The sequence below is a fragment of the Rhinichthys klamathensis genome, unplaced genomic scaffold (genome assembly GCF_029890125.1).
Source record: "Rhinichthys klamathensis goyatoka isolate OS25496 unplaced genomic scaffold, OSU_Roscu_1.1 h1tg000003l_1, whole genome shotgun sequence".
Lineage (NCBI taxonomy): Eukaryota > Metazoa > Chordata > Actinopteri > Cypriniformes > Leuciscidae > Rhinichthys > Rhinichthys klamathensis.
In genome coordinates, this window is record NW_026606556.1 from 2,429,190 (window position 1) to 2,446,728 (window position 17,539).

General features: G+C 42.2%; 1 protein-coding gene across 2 annotated transcripts in view; it reads left to right on the forward strand.

Annotated features, from left to right (window-relative positions):
• The window catches only part of csmd1a (CUB and Sushi multiple domains 1a), a 663,682-nt gene that overhangs the window by 485,810 nt on the left and 160,333 nt on the right, over positions 1-17,539 (forward strand). For both annotated transcript variants that reach the window (XM_056249348.1, XM_056249359.1), the window contains exons 15-22: positions 1,901-2,095; positions 2,194-2,332; positions 2,565-2,752; positions 10,904-11,092; positions 13,166-13,282; positions 13,584-13,799; positions 13,923-14,111; positions 16,421-16,590. In XM_056249348.1, coding sequence (XP_056105323.1) covers positions 1,901-2,095; positions 2,194-2,332; positions 2,565-2,752; positions 10,904-11,092; positions 13,166-13,282; positions 13,584-13,799; positions 13,923-14,111; positions 16,421-16,590 — 1,403 coding nt within the window. The remainder of the gene's footprint in view (positions 1-1,900; positions 2,096-2,193; positions 2,333-2,564; positions 2,753-10,903; positions 11,093-13,165; positions 13,283-13,583; positions 13,800-13,922; positions 14,112-16,420; positions 16,591-17,539) is intronic.

The window sequence follows — 17,539 nt, forward strand, 5'->3', positions numbered from 1 at the left end:
GTGTGTATCAAACCACTATAGAGGGTTACGAGGGCTGTGATGCGACTGAATGCTCTTTGCCGACGACACGCGCCGCCTTAGCGTCTGTGGCTTTCCATGTGATTCGGATTTATTTTTCATGAGAAATTGTAACTGTTAATGTAAAGTGAGAAATACATTTTTCTATTACTGTAAGAAATTATTGAATTAAATTAGGAGAATTTATGCACACCCTGCAGGATGGTAATGCTGCCTTGACACAAAGTGGAGTGTGCATTAAATATTTGCATTGATTTTAAATAATTCAGCTATCTAGAGTCAATCATTACACTTCTACCATGGTGGCATTTGGTTTATCTCAAGACATTTTTCCGATTTTGGTCCCTTAAGGGCTCATGTAGAACTGTTTAGTCATTACTAATTCAATAGTCAATCAAGTCACTGTTACTAGTTTGACTAGTTCTACAAACAACAACCTGGAACTACTTCATAGCTGTTCAAATAGAGAAATACAGAACAATTGAACTTATGTAATTGTACTGTAATGGCAAATGCAATGGTAAATATCTTGAGAGCATCACTTTAACACATTATAACATCTAAAGATATACCAGGCTTTATGGAAACCTTTGAATGTTTAAATATTACCGGAGTGCCTTTTTGATAGTGGGTGGATTAATGTAAATTAATATTGGAACATGATGCCTTGCAATGCCAAGGTCATGCGTTCGATTCCTAGGGCATGCATGAACTGATAAAATGTAAACCTTGAATGTAATGTACTGTAAATCACTTTGGATTAAAGCATCTGTTAACCCAAACTTAAAGGTGGGGTATGTGATTTGGAAAACGACCGGCAGATTTGGAAAATATACAATTCAAATGGTCCTACCTTCTTTCCTACAACGCCGGCTCTGACTCCACCCATTCGAAGAACATGGACGCGCAATCATGCACGAGCGAAAACTCAGATGCGTGAGAGATTGTAATGACGATGTATTACTAATCATGGAACCGGCTTTACTGACGAGATGCGCATGCGTCACAAACTTTGAGTATGCGCACGACGAGGGTCACGCACGCTGGGGGGAGGGGGGTGTGGTACAACTGTTTGATTGACGGACTTACTGTCCAATGATTCTGGTGGTCTTGGAAATGATTGGCTGGATTTTTTCGAGTCCTGCCCGTTCCACAGATGATTAAATTGCTTAATTTTCATTTCAGTGCTTCTAACTCAGTGGCTGTAAGTGGGTTAGGAATAGGATTTCAAGTTATTTTGAAAAAATGTACAAAAAAGAGAATCACATACCCCACCTTTAAAGCTAAACATTAAGCCCAACCTCTTATCCAAACCCTATAAATCTAAGCATGATGATAACACAAAGTCGTACATTATCATACAATTCCACGTATAAATTATTATGAGTTGCCATGAGAGTGTCTTCCCATATATGTTAGCGTTGATCATACACAGTCATTGCAGTCTGTTTCCGTTCTGTATTCAACCATACGGTGTACAGGACAATCATCCAAGCTTATTTTAATTGTAAATATTTTTGACGAATTGGTTTTGTCTCTACATGATGGCGATAACATACAAAGATTAGTGATATATGAATTAGGTTTAGTGGTATCATGGATGTCAGCATTGTTTTCGCACATGTTGCAGATTCTCCAAAATGAGGTTATAATGTAAGTACACAGTAAATTGTCACTGCAACAACATTTCCCTTATGAGACTGGGCATTCTGAGTAATATCATTTGCGTTAATTAATCTTTAAAAGATAATTATAGTTTACTTAATTGAAGGTTAGGTACTCTTATAATGCATGTTAAGTGCTGACAGACAAGGACAGACAGGACTTAGAATCAAGTATTATATGCTTCAGCACTGATTATCCTTTCATCCCGTTTCTGTAGCGTTTGGCCAAAATGAATGTCACGACCCTGGCATTCCCATCAACGGGCAGCGTTTTGGAGAGCACTTCTTACTGGGCAGCTCAGTGCTCTTCACATGCGATGAGGGCTTCATCAAGACACACGGATCCAAATCCATCACCTGTGTCATTCAGGATGGAAACGTGGTGTGGAACGCAGCCGTCCCCCGTTGCGAAGGTGAGACTTTGCTCTACTTATCTTTCTGAAGGTGCTGCTGGGATTTGTAAGATAGGCTTTTGTTGACATTCTATTTTTCTGCACTCTCACTGTCCCAGCTCCATGTGGCGGACATCTAACGGCTCCCATGGGAGTCTTACTGTCCCCTGGCTGGCCCGGATACTACAAAGACTCCCTTAACTGTGAATGGGTGATTGAAGCCAGAAAGGATCATGCCATCAAGATATCTTTTGACAGGTATTGATTTGTTTTTTTGGGAATTCAGAGCACATGAAACCCCAAGACACCCAACTCCTGTCCCATTTCTGGAAAGCTTGACCACGGTCTCTTCAGTGCTGTTTTTCTCTCCTACAATTTCGCTTGTTAACCTTCCAGTTTAATCTCCCTCATTAGAGTAATTCTGCTAAAGACCTAGGTCATAAGCAGACGTTCCGCTCATTTTTTATTTTTTTTTCAATTTCATGTGTAGGTTTCAGACCGAGGTTAATTACGACACGCTGGAAATTCGTGACGGGCTCTCCAATTCGTCGCCACTGATTGGCGAGTACCACGGCACTCAAGCCCCTCACTTCCTCATCAGCACCAGCAATTACATGTACCTGCTCTTTACCACTGACAACAGCCGCTCCAGCGAAGGCTTCCAGATCCGCTACGAGAGTGAGTCAGCATCTGCAGTGATTTAAATGCATGGATATTGGGTTTTCATGCCCCACAGTGGGCGGTTCTGCAATACTGCGCAAATGTTGGCGGGACATGCTCTCTGGTGCATGTAATGTAACTGGAACTGTTTCTCCAGGGTTACAATTAGATTATAGTTTTGTAGTTGTCTAAAAATTATTTTGAGAAAACTAACATGATAGCATCACGTGACAAATATCAACACCCAGAGGCAGTAGACAACTTTAAGAGAGGCGAGGAACCTCTGTGAATAATTAAACATATGAAAATAACGTTTGTTTTCTTTTTGAATATGTTTGGTGGTGGTGGGTTTATAAACTCTGCTTCAGAGTGCGATTAAAGTTTAATGTCCCGCTGACTCAAGGACTGTTTGTTGTTTATGCAGGCTCAACAGATAGACCAATGATTATTAATGATAATTGTTAAAAGCATGTTTTAATGCTCTTGTTGTCATTGTCAACTGGATAAAAGGGATTAGACCAGAACCAAACCTCATTGGGCATCCTGTCATTATCGGAAAACGGATAAACCTCCACTTGCATAAACGATTTTGATCACTGTATATGTCAAATTTATAGTTAAGTGTAAACATTTTTAAAACATTTAAATGTTACTTTAATCTTAAAACTGTTAAAAGACAAGTTAACATATTCTCAACCAGCTTTTTATGGTTGCAATGTCAGTAGTATACGTACAGTAAGTGAACAATGCATACTCTTTCTCCATGTTACCTACACCCAGATCTCTCGGTTTACTTATCAGCTAAAGTCCTCAAAATGCGTCATCTGGTGATTTTTTTTTTTTTTTTTTTAAAGCCCAAGTTTTAAAAAAAGCCCATCTTGCCAGTGGTGAAATATTCCTAGTACATTGTTTTATACAATCATCTGAAATCTACTTATACACTGTAAAAAATATTTTAGCAATTTAGTTATTTCAAATTATTTTTTTGTGTAGAGATAACTAGATTGTCCAGACAACAAGAAATTTTAAGTTTTCTTGTCCTCAACTTATCGAAATAAGTTAGTTAAACTAAAAAAAAAACCCATGCAAAAAGATAACACAAAATAATGAGTTAAGTTTTTTTACAGTGTAGATCACACTGTATAAATTGTTTTGCTTTCACAATCCACTGCATCCCTGATCCCTCACCTCAAAGTTATGCTCGGACATGTAAACTGAAATTATAGGTCTTAGCATAATTGATTGTGAGTGGATGACTTCTGTCACGGAGCGCGCGGCTGTCACTGAGCGCGCGCCTTCACCTCTCCCCGATCTCACACGCTCCTTGTCACCTGAGTTCTAGAACTGCACTTCCCATCATTCCCCTCTGCTATCATTAGGTTCCATCCCTGCCTGGTTTCTCCATTCAGTCTCATCACTCCCACCTGTTAATCGTTACCTACCCTTTATCTGGACTGCTCAGTTCTATGTTCATTGCGAAGTCTTGTTTTGCCACGCTACATGCTGAAACGTGTGCATTTGTTTCATGTCAGTGATTCCTTGTTTTATTACCTGTTTGAATAAAGTGCTGCAGATGGATTCGACTGCCTCTTCTCCGTCATTACAGAAGACTTCGCCAACACAGGATCCAGCAGACTTCCAGCGTCTGGCTACCGAGGTTTCATCCCAGGCATCTGTGTTAATCACACACCAACAACAGCTGGTCAAGTTAACTAACCTCACTGAAGAGCTTGTGAAGTCCGTGCAAACCCTCTCTCAACAGAGCGCGGTCGCTAATCAAGCTCAAGCTCCCGCAGCTGCGGCTCCCTTAACATCAAGCGTGAGTACGACTTCAAGCAACCCAAAATTATCTTTCCCTGAGAAGTTTAATGGCTCACCTGCTGCCTGTAGAGGATTTCTGTTGCAGTGCGACCTATTTATCAACCAACAACCCCAGCTTTATCCCACTGATGCGTCCCGCGTCTCATTCATCTGCTCTCTACTCACCGGGAGGGCGTTGGAGTGGGCGACTGCTCTCTGGTCAGGAGGTCAGCACACATTTCCCTCTTATAACGTGTTTCTGTCTCAATTCAGAGAGGTGTTTGAACATCCCGCGGGCGGTAAGGAGCCAGGAGAGCTACTTCTCGCATTAAGTCAAGGGAGTTCTACTGCGGCTGACTACACGCTTTCATTCCGCACCCTGGCAGCTCAGACGGGTTGGACGGAGGAACCACTTAAGTTGCTGTACCGAAAGGGTTTGAATTCTGCGCTGCAAGGGGAATTGGCTTGTCGCGACGATGGAAGGACCCTCGGAGAACTTATGGAGCTCGCCATTCGCCTCGACAATCTCATCCGCTCTCGACGCGCACCTCTCTCGCCCAGTCTCTTCACTAATCCACCAGCCAGCTCAGATTTCGAGCCCATGCAGGTCGGCTTCACACGTCTCTCTACGGAGGAACGTGAGAGGAGGCGGCGGAATAAATTATGCCTGTACTGTGCTCAAGCCGGTCATCTGAGAGCTTCTTGTCCGGTGAGATCCAGATCCAGAGATACTTCTGCGGTGAGTTCTTCGATTAATCCTCCTAACTCTAACTCTCTCAGTCTCGAAGTTTCCTTTAATTTTAATGGAAGTATTTGTGAGACAAGGGCTTTAATTGACTCTGGTGCCGCTGGGAATTTTGTTGATCTGGATTTTGCCTTGTCTAATCATCTCTCTCTCATCCCTTGTGAGTCTCGTGTGGCAGTGGCAGCCCTGGATGGACGCCCCCTGGGGACAGGGGAGGTACATTACATCACGCAGCCACTTACTCTCAGCTTCGGGTCTCGTCACACGGAGAGAATTCAGTTGTATACCATCAGTTCACCTCATCATCCAGTAATTTTGGGATTGCCCTGGCTGGAGAGACACAACCCTCTAATTTCCTGGACTGAGAGGAGAATTACGCAATGGTCTCCTTTCTGTCAGGTCCACTGCTTGCCTGCTCTCCATGGTCCTGAATCAAGCCACAGTCCCTCTGAGAAGTTGAATTTGCAAGGAGTTCCTGCGGTCTACCATGATCTTGCCCTGGCATTCAGCGAGAGAGAGGCTGCACTTCTACCCCCGCACCGGGCCAGTGACTGCGCGATTGAACTGCTACCCGGAGCCGTTCCCCCGCACGGCCGTGTGTATCCACTTTCGCAACCGGAGACTGAGGCTATGAATTCGTATATCGAGGAGCAACTTGCTAAGGGTTTCATCACCACTTCCACATCCCCCGCGTCCGCTGGATTTTTCTTCGTTAAGAAGAAGGATGGGAGTCTCCGGCCCTGCATTGATTTCCGAGGTCTTAATGAGGTAACCGTGAAGTATCGTTATCCTCTGCCTTTAGTCCCTGCAGCCCTGGAGATGCTTCGCTCAGCCCGTTACTTCACCAAGCTGGATTTGAGGAACGCTTACAACCTCATTCGCATACGGAGGGGTGATGAGTGGAAGACGGCCTTTTCTACGACCACAGGGCACTATGAGTATCGGGTTATGCCATTCGGGCTGTCCAATAGTCCTTCTGTGTTCCAGTCGTTTGTTAATGAGATCTTTCGTGACATGCTGAATCAGAAAGTTATTGTTTATATTGACGACATCTTGATTTTTTCAGAGACCCTCGAAGCACACGTCCAGGATGTGCGTGCAGTCCTCAAACGCCTAATTGAGAACCAGTTATACGCCAAGACTCAGAAGTGCGAATTTCATCAGACCCGGATCGCCTTCCTAGGATATATCATCAGCGCCGAGGGGGTTCTCATGGATGACAGCAAGGTCAAAGCTGTGGTGGACTGGCCGCAACCTTCCTCTGTGAAAGAATTACAGCGATTCCTGGGTTTTGCCAATTTTTATCGTAGGTTTATACGTAATTTCAGTCTCATTGTGGCTCCTCTAACATCTCTTCTCCAGGGGGGGGGGAAGCGCTTCCGGTGGTCTTCCGAATGCACTTCTGCGTTTTCCCGGCTGAAGGAGAGGTTCACGTCCGCACCCATTCTCCATCATCCTAACCCGGAGAGCGAGTTTATCGTGGAGGTTGACGCTTCAAGCACTGGAGTTGGGGCAATCCTGTCTCAACGCCACGGGAGCCCTGCTAAAATGTTTCCCTGTGCTTTTTTCTCCCGCAAGCTTAATTCGGCGGAGCGCAATTATGATGTGGGCGACCGAGAGCTTCTGGCCATGAAAGCAGCCTTGGAGGAGTGGAGGCACTGGCTGGAGGGTGCACGTCAGCCTTTCACCGTCCTCACTGACCACAGAAATCTTGAATATATCAGGTCCGCCAAGCGTTTGAATGCTCGTCAGGCTCGCTGGTCACTGTTCTTCTCTCGATTTAATTTCAGGATCACGTACAGACCTGGGTCCAAGAACGGGAAGGCCGATGCTCTGTCTCGTCAGTTCGAGGAGTTCAATGAGATTTCCAAGCCAGAACCCATCCTTTCCTCCACTCTGATCGTTGCTCCAGTGCAGTGGGACATCATCTCGGAGGTTACCGAGGCACAACAAGCTCTTCCTATTCCGCCGGAATGTCCAGAGAATCGCCTTTTCGTGCCTCTCGAACTCCGTGATCGGGTGCTTCAATGGGTTCACAGCACACTCAGCGCTGGACATCCAGGTATCTCTGCTACAGTACAGCTAGTCTCCAACCGCTTCTGGTGGTCCACCCTCCGGGCTGATGTTATCAAATTCATTCACCAATGTTCCATCTGTAACACTGTCAAATCTTCCCACCTTAAACCTGCCGGTCTCTTACAGCCATTGCCAGTGCCTCAACGCCCATGGTCTCATATCGCTGTGGATTTCGTAACTGATTTGCCTCTGTCTCAGGGATTTACCACAGTTCTGTCAGTCGTGGATCGCTTCTCCAAATCCTGTCGTTTTATCCCCCTGAAGGGTCTGCCCACTGCCATGCAGACTGCGGAGGTGCTTCTCAACCACGTATTTCGTCTTTTTGGTCTCCCCGAGGACATCGTCTCCGACCGTGGTCCCCAGTTCACTTCCCGCATTTGGAGAGAACTCTGCTCCAAACTCAACATCAATGTCAGCCTCACCTCGGGATACCATCCGCAGGCCAACGGTCAGGTTGAACGGTTGAACCAGGACCTCATTCGCTTTCTGCGGACGTACTGTCACGAGAACCAACAGGACTGGAGCCGCTTCCTGGTCTGGGCGGAGTACGCCCAAAATTCCCTGGTAAAGCCTGCCACTGGTCTAACACCCTTCCAATGTGTTTTAGGTTTTCAACCTCCCCTCTTCCCGTGGGCAGGAGAACCGTCAGACCTCCCTGCGGTGGATGCGTGGCTGCAACGCAGCGAGGCCACTTGGAATGCCGCTCATGTCCATCTGCGACGTGCCATCCGTCACTATCAGCTGCATGCGGATCGAAGGAGGCGTGAGGGTCCCCGGTATCGGCCTGGTCAGTGGGTGTGGCTTTCCACCCGTGATCTGCGTTTGAGGCTCCCAAGCAAGAAGCTATCCCCTCGCTTCATCGGGCCCTTCAAGATTCTTCGGCAGATCACTCCGGTCTCGTTTCGGCTGGAACTCCCAGCACATTATAGAATCTCACCCACCTTTCATATGTCTCTTTTCAGACCCGCTGCTGCTCCCAGGAGAGAGGAGGTCCAGGAGGAGGTCGGTCACGTGCAGGCTCCCCCCATTGAGGTCGGAGGCGAGGAGGCGTACCGGGTACGAGAGATCCTGGACTCCAGACGCCGCGGCGGGGCACTGCAATATTTGATTGACTGGGAGGGGTATGGCCCCGAGGAACGTTCCTGGGTCAGGTCTCAGGACGTCCTGGACCCTGCTCTGCTTAACACTTACCATCACACTCACCCAGATCGTCCAGCTCCAAGACCCCGTGGAAGACCCCGTCGTCCAGGTCCTCGCTTCCGGAGCCGCTCGCAGGAGGGGGGCTCTGTCACGGAGCGCGCGGCTGTCACTGAGCGCGCGCCTTCACCTCTCCCCGATCTCACACGCTCCTTGTCACCTGAGTTCTAGAACTGCACTTCCCATCATTCCCCTCTGCTATCATTAGGTTCCATCCCTGCCTGGTTTCTCCATTCAGTCTCATCACTCCCACCTGTTAATCGTTACCTACCCTTTATCTGGACTGCTCAGTTCTATGTTCATTGCGAAGTCTTGTTTTGCCACGCTACATGCTGAAACGTGTGCATTTGTTTCATGTCAGTGATTCCTTGTTTTATTACCTGTTTGAATAAAGTGCTGCAGATGGATTCGACTGCCTCTTCTCCGTCATTACAACTTCCCATTTAATTTATGAATTAATTGTTTAAATTAATGAATTTATTGTAAAAAAAAAAAAAAAAGAATTTATATAAAAAATATAGAGTAGTGTTTTATAATAATGTTGTAGTCTGTCACATCATGACAGACTGTAAATCTATAAATGAACAGAAAGGAATATTCCTTGCTTCTTTTTTTCAAACTTGGCGTATTCATCACAATTTATTAATCCAAAACCTCATATTTACAGTTGTAATCAATATTATTCAACCCCCATTGCAAATCAGGTTTATTGGCAATATTTACAGACTTTCAGCTGTTTGCAATGAATTAATCAAACACAAGTACAAAAATAACACAACAAATGTTTCAAGTGGTTAATTCCCCAAATTCAACTGAAAATGCAACTTTTAATGACTTCTGCAGTCTCAAAATTATTCAACCCCCTGAATAGACTCCCTCACAACAGCACGAATCTGCAAAACAGGTGTCGTCTCAAGCACACCTGATGCAACTAATCAAGGGCTTCATTAGTTAGAGCTAGAACACATGGAATATCTGAACTGGCTAGGTTTGTTGAGTGTCACATTTGACTGTATGTTAGAAATATGGCTAAGTCAAAAGGTTAAGAGAAGACATCATCGCCTTCACAAACAAGGAACAGGATACAAATAGATAGCGAAGGTACTAAATGTTCCTAGAACACTGTTGGAAACATAGTTCGCAAGTTCAAAGTTAAAGGGACAGTGGTTACACTATCTGGACGGGGCAAAAAAAGGACCTTCCAACAGGACAATGATCCCAAGCATACCTCAAATTCCTGTGACCAGAGATTATACAGTGGCCATCACAGTCACCTGAATTGAACCCCATAGAAAATCTCTGGTGAGATTTGAAGAAGGCTGTTGTCACACGCAAACCAAGAATATTACTGAACTGGAGGCCATTGCTCATGAGGAATGGGCTAAGATTCCTCAGAAACTCTGCCAGAAGCTGGTGTCTGGTTATACATGTCATTTGCACCAGGTCATAACAGCAAAATGGTGTTCTACTAAGTACTAAAGATGCTTGCCATGAAGGGGTTGAATAATTTTGAGACTGCAGAAGTCATTAAAGTTGCATTTTCAGTTGAATTTGGGGAAACCACTTGAAACATTTGTTGTGTTGAGCTATTTCAGTTAGTTTTGTTTGATTTGTTCATTGCAAACAGCTGAAAGTCTGCAAATTTTGCCAATAAACCTGATTCGCAATGGGGGTTGAAAAACTGTATCAAATTAAGCACTCCCTGTTAGAAATATAGCACATATCAATTTCCCTGCTTGTTTTGTATTATTGCATCTATACAAATAGAATTAAATGTTATCACTTTTTTCCCCATGAGCCTAAGCGGAAAATGCAAATAATATCTTTATAAAACCAAATGACATGACAAATAGTCTCTAGTTGCTCTTTTTTAGCAGTAATTTAACATCTTTATTATAATGTAATGTGCTGCAATAGAGAGAAAAATGGGAAATGTGGGCAAGAGGGAGCATGAGATGATTCTCAAACGATATTCATGACTCCCAATAAATTACCTCTGACATTACGCCTGATATATATGAAACTCATTCAAAGTGTCAAAGTGTTCTCATTTTTCAGACTTTTTAGACAGCTATCAGAGGTTTATCTGTGACCACATAATAGAGCCAAATGCTTGGGAAATTGACAAGTGGAGAAATTCCTCAAAAAAGTGCTGTCAGTTATTCCGAATGGTCTTCAATATATATATAAAAAAGGAAGCAGAAATAAAAATGTATTGGTTGAAGGAAGGTAACCACAGGGGGACTGATATCTGCTGATTTATACTGTATAAAATGCTTCCGACACCATCCTCCTTTCAATTTAGACCTTGGAGGTGAAATGAAATATTTTGTTTTGTTCCTTCCTCGCAGGCATTATGATGGAAACAGATTCCTGTTTAGATCCAGGGATCCCGGTGAATGGGAAAAGGCACGGGAACAATTTTGCCATCGGCTCAAGAGCGACGTTCAGCTGCGATCAAGGCTATACTCTGAGCGATGAGGAGCCCATTGTGTGTGAGAGGAACCATCAGTGGAACCATGCGCTGCCTAGCTGTGACGGTAGGCAATTCTCGGTAGACCAAATTCTGGTCATGTACAAGAGGAACAGTGTCCTTTGGTGGAGACTTTGGAGCCCCTTGACAATCTGGGGCCTTAGGGCACTGGTCCGGTCTATAAACTAGCCCTGCTGGGCTGCATTACATTTTTATCTGAGGGGAAAGGGCAAGCCTTCTTAACACTCCTCCGAGATTTGAGTTCATACATTTTTGATTAGAGGAGAGGTGACTGGCATGCACTGTTTTATAGATAACCTTAAACGGTGGGGGGTGGGACAGGGAAGCGGGAACAAATAATGGAAGTCCTTAGCCAGATAGCTACAGGAGAGAGCTCTATAAAGCTGTTTATCTTTTTTGTTACCCGATTGCAGGGATTGAAAGTAAACAAAGTGTTTTCCAGTAAGAGCAATCAGGCTGTTGCCTGTCTGTTCCAGAGTTCCCAATGTCCTCTTATATCTGCATCTTATCAGCTCCGTGCACTTGCTTTAACAGACTTTGATTCTGCCTGATGGTCTCTCATCAGAGCCTGACCTTCATTACAGACAGGACAGATACTCCCCATTTGTTTGCGGGAATGTAAATGCATGCTCATGAAAGATTACTCATTTCCTTACTGTCAGACTGCTGCGTTATTATTGAACGGATAGCTCAGACTTAAAATTCGGATTAAATGAGACGCATTCAGAGCCATTATAAAATTCAGATCAATGTACTATAGTGACCCAATAAAGCCTACTATATAAAATTTGATATACAAATTGGCTGCATGCCTTATGTCATCTGATTGACGTTTTAGGCAAGTAAAGGGCCTTTTAGTATATTTCTAAAAACATGCACCTTCAGAATGTGGTACTTCAGGTTGTCTTTTTGCTGTGAAATCTTGAATGATTTTCATTACAATCTTTCAGAATTGTATCTCTTATTTTGGTCATATAAATATCAGCGACTGCACCAAAATTTTCGCTCAGTTTGGGCCTCTGAATAACATTTTTTAAATGTTTTTTTATCTTCGAGTGTGAGCTCCTATGGAAGCTTGTTTCCTCCATGGAATAAAACAATTTAAAACAATTTATTTAAAAGTCCAATTCTGAGAAAAATACGACAATTTATGACTTTACACTCAATTGCGACTTTATATCACACAATTCTGACTTTATAACTTGCTATTGCAAGTTTAAATCACACAATTCTGAGAAAAAAGGTCTTAATTGTGAGATGTAAACTTGCAATTATGAGGGAAAAAAAGTCATAATTGTGTAAAAAGTCACAATTACCTTTTTTAGTTTTTGTTCTGTGGTGGAAACAAGATTCCATATCATTCTTTTGAAAAAGAAAAATCCTACAAATTTAATTAGTCAGGAATTTGTCGTTTGATGAAGAGATTTAATGGGCTGTTTAAGGACAAAATGCTGGGGCTCAAAAATGTTTGCCCTGTCATAGCCTGTGTTGTATGATATATTTTGATGAAAGCAGGACAATGAGCATGGCTCAAGGACATATTGTTTGTTTTCTGTTATGATGTCTGTCTTACAGCTCTGGTGCTTCAAGAAAAAAAAAAAAGCTTTTTTTTTTTTTTACTGTCTCCACTGACAGACGTTCTCCTGTTGGAAAATTGTCTCAGTTGTTACATCTCCTTTTGATCTTCTTGCAAGTATTTATGTTGCATGCGATGTCAACCTCTTATTAGTTAGCGTATCGTTAAACTCTGCTGCTTTTCATGTACAAACATGTCTATTTCCATGTTTTGTTTTGCATCCATCATCTTGTAGTTTCGCTATAAAAAGCCTTGGAAGTTGTATTGTATGGAAGTTTTATTATATGTATTTATTTATGGAAGAAGTATTTTACATGTTCTGGATATTGTTTGCCAAGTGTGACCCAGATATCTGCATCAACTTCATCTGGACTTATAGTTTAACCGTTTTCGATTATGTTATTATTTGAGCAATGAAGCATATACAGCAACACCCTGTGGCAACCATCCAAAACATCTTAACAACCATATAGTAAAATGCCGAAACCACTCGCTACTTCTTAGAAATTCAAACATGTGTTCTTCTTGTTATTGTATTTCCAGCTTTGTGTGGGGGCTATATCTACGGAAAAACCGGAACGGTTCTTTCGCCTGGTTTTCCAGATTTCTACCCAAACTCGCTGAACTGCACTTGGACGGTAGAAGTGTCTCATGGGAAAGGTAATACCAAAGAACAGGTTACAGGTGCGAGAGCCATACAAACCATTGACTGATAACAGTTTGATGCGCATTGATTTTACCCAAGAGGTTCCTTTCTGTGCCCTTTGAAATTACCCTTGATAACGAATTTAAGATACCTTTCACATTTCTCTACATTTTATTACTCAGCACCATGTCGGGCAAATGCGATTCTGTTTCGATCAGTATTACGTTCTCTCTGAAGGCTTCTCAGTGGGTTGTGAGGTTGAAACAGAGATTTTGCTTGTGACTGACGGCCCTAATCTCATCTGAAACTCCCCAGGAGTGCAGCTTCTCTTCCACACGTTCCACCTGGAAGACTCCCATGATTACCTGCTCATTACCGAGGACGGCAGCTTCGTTGAGCCGGTGGCCAGGCTCACAGGCTCCGTCCTGCCTCCCTCCATCAAAGCTGGCCTGTTCGGCAACTTCAGCGTCCAGCTACGCTTCGTCTCGGACTTCTCCATGTCATACGAGGGCTTCAATATCACCTTCTCTGGTGGGGGCATCGCTCATTCTGTTCATTATGGTGTGCTTGAAGGCACTGTTGTCATGGTGCTTACTCTAACCCATGCTTTGCTAAGCAGTCTGGAGGTTTAAGAGTTATGACTTTGTACCACAGAGTACAGCCTGGAGCCGTGCGAGGACCCAGGAGTGCCAGCGTACAGCAGGAGGGTGGGCTTCCAGTTCGGGGTTGGCGACTCGCTGGCCTTTTCTTGTTTTGCGGGCTACCGTCTGGAAGGCGAGAGTAAGATCACTTGCTTGGGTGGAGGGCGGAGAGTATGGAGTGCAGCCCTGCCCAGGTGTGTGGGTAGGTGGTCATATGATTTAATTTATTATTCTCAAACATCATAGTGTTTATTTAAGTAGTAATTAAACTAAATCTCATCATCTTATGTCAATCCACTGAAAGACTAGTTCATCACAATGCTCGAGCTTCAAACAGTGATGAAGGTGTCTAAAATAATCCATATGAATCAAGCAATTTAATACAAGTCTTCTGAAGAGACACGTTTGCTTTGTATTATTGTTATTATTATATGTATTATATGGGATACTTTTACTATGTCTTTATGTACTTTTTGAAACTTGAAAATGTTGATTACACATACAATATTAAGGTTGGGAATTCAGAATTAACATGACCAAAAAGACTTTAAGACTAAAATATTATTACTGTAATAAGAATGAACTTGTGAGTGAGATTTAAAATGCAGTTAACATATTTGGAGTAGAATGTTCCTATTCTGTTACTCTGAAATAGTAATTCAATGTTAATGAACTGGAATTAAGTGGAATCGGAATTTCTTATGATTTATATTCTTAATAAAGTATTTTAAGATCGAAAAGCGTCTACATGAATATACTTATGCACCCGGTTTCACAGAGAAGGTTTAAGCCTAGTAAAATATGTCAGTGCCATTGTTTTGTCTCGAGATGCATACCAGTAATGTTATGAATAATGTTATGAGTAATGAATAGACATTTAAAATGCAGATTTCAACTATTGAGTCATCAATTTCTCAGTGCTTTAAATCAGTAATTTCTAGTGTGTTGGCATTTCAATATTGGTCAGGCTAATGTGGCCATAAAATAAAGGGAGGGAGAACTAGAGTGAAATTTTAGCCAATGCATATTTTTAGAAATCTGGTCTCTGCCTTTCACCCTAAATTGAGTCCATTTTACAGTGCCTCAAATTCATTATTTAAATGCTCGGACTATTCCCCCATCTTATTAATGTTTTATTTATAGTGGAACTTGACACAGTAAATGTTCCCATTGTAGAGTGAAAGACTTTCAGAGATGTACCCTGCTATAATAAATGAATTAAAATTGATCAGATTGCAGATTGCAATCTTTCTACTGTGGCTGTTAAGTGTTTAAGGTCATGGGTATTTTTGGACAGAGTTAAAAAACGCTGACAAAATAATTAGTTGTAATTGTGCAGTCCTCCTGTCAGACCGGGTTTTAATAGTGGTTAATCGCTGTGGAGTAATAAGAGCTTGTGAGTGTGCCTTTAATTGGTCTGGTGAACACAACAAACATTAGCCTGGAGAGGTTAGGATTATAGTAGCTACACAAATTGATAAAGGGTTGATATGGAAATTCTAATTGAAAGAAATTATCTCCACTTTTTAAAAGCTTCCAGACCAGAGTTTCCCAATCAAAAATTATGATATTTAATTATAAAGTGGAGGGGGAGGGATAGACACCTTAACTATTTCATTTTAGGGGTACATATATATATATATATATATATGATTAATTTATTGCATCAACATTGAATTTATTGCATTCATTGCATGCAACTACATGTCAACTTAATCTAACCCTAACCCTACCAGTTTACTAATACTCTACTTACACTCCACTGAGAGTTAGTAGACATGTAGGTTCAATGTTACTTATAGTCAACAGAATGTGTTAAAGGGACCATCAAAATAAAGTGAATCCAACCAGACTAATGCTTTATTATTGATGTCTTCTGACACACACACACACACACACACACACACACACACACACGCACACATACATGCCAACACGCACAAAACCATCTTCCTTTTAGAATCAATTCTCTCAGTAGTTTGTCTCTGAGGAGAACTGATACCGTTTTTAAAAGTCTGGATACCAGGAGGCCATTGCAGGAGAGTTTTATTTTAAGTTGCTGAGCTCAAGGTCTTGAAGCAACATCTGCTTATATACTTACAGAGTTGCTGGTGCAGAATATTAAACAGAAAGACATCTGATACTAACACAGCAGTGAGCTTTTGTGACCAGCAACTAGCTAATGCATAAAGGCTTCTCTGTTAATTAGTATTCCTCTGAAGTTGTTCTTGCGGTGATTCATCAAAATGACAAATACTCAATCTTACCGGTACAAAACCTTGGCCTAAAATTGGCCTATCCGTAGGAAATAGAGTAGCAGCTGTCAGGGCACTACAGGCTTCAAGGCAACCCAACTTATTTGTGACCGACCCCTAGTTTTCTGCAGCCGCGTTCTACTTTAATAAGGTAAATGAGATATTTGCACTTTTGACCCTCAGTAAACATTTGGCTTCTCACCTTCTTCTTCATTTTCAATTCCTCTTTCCCATCCATACTTCTGGATATGCCTAGCCGAGTGTGGAGCTACTTCTGTGGGCAGTCAGGGTGTACTACTGTCCCCCAATTACCCATTAAATTACGACAACAACCACGAGTGCATCTACCGCATTGAGACCGACAGAGGCAAGGGGATTCAAATCACAGCCGCCAACTTCCAGCTTCACGAGGGAGATTTCCTCAAGGTATGAACGACCAACATAAGTCATTTTATATCACTGTACATTATTTTATATACATAGGGCTGTCAACGTATATATATATATATATATATATATATATATATATATATCGTTTATATGTAAAATATAACTACACTTCAGTCGAATTCTATGTTAAAGTGGTCATTTGTGACTTTGCAAACACAAAGCAGAGTTGCATGAAGTTTGATGAAGTTCGGCGATTGCAACACCTCTGCAACACTGTTAACATCTAACAGTTTGTAATCCATGAGAGACCAGCAAATGGGACTTGGAGACACCATTAACTATTCATAGATTAATTTACGTTACAGTGCTCAAGGCACATGCACCATCACAGAAGAAAGATGGTCCCTTAAGACCAATAAGGCCACTAATTAAGTCACAAATGAAGGGTAAGAATGAGGTGCTTTAGCAATTCCGAACACATACATTTTGTCACAGTTATAGTGATTCTGCTGCATTGAATCATCAGAATATTGTTTGTCAACATTTCAGGATATTTGAATTGAATCTGTCAGTAAATTAGCTCTTAGACTTGTACACTGCCCGACCAAAAGAAAAAAATGTTTTTGGCACATACTTAAGAGTCTCTGAATGGATCATTATTGCTGTGATTATTGTTTATAGCATGCTATATGTTTTGGAACAGATCTTTTAACCCTAATTGATGGAGTAAGTAGCTTTTCATTTCTAAAAACAACCATTTAGGAAGTATATTATGGCCATATTCCAGGATGACAATGTCATATTCAGGTTCAAATTGTGAAAGAATGATTGGGAGGGAGCATGAAGATTAATTTTCACACATGAATTGGCACCTCTGAGTCTAGACCTTAAATGCATTGAAAGTCTTTGGGATGTGCTGGAGTAAACTTTAAAGAGTGCTTGACTCTTGCATTGTCAATACAAGATCTTGACCAAAAATGTATGC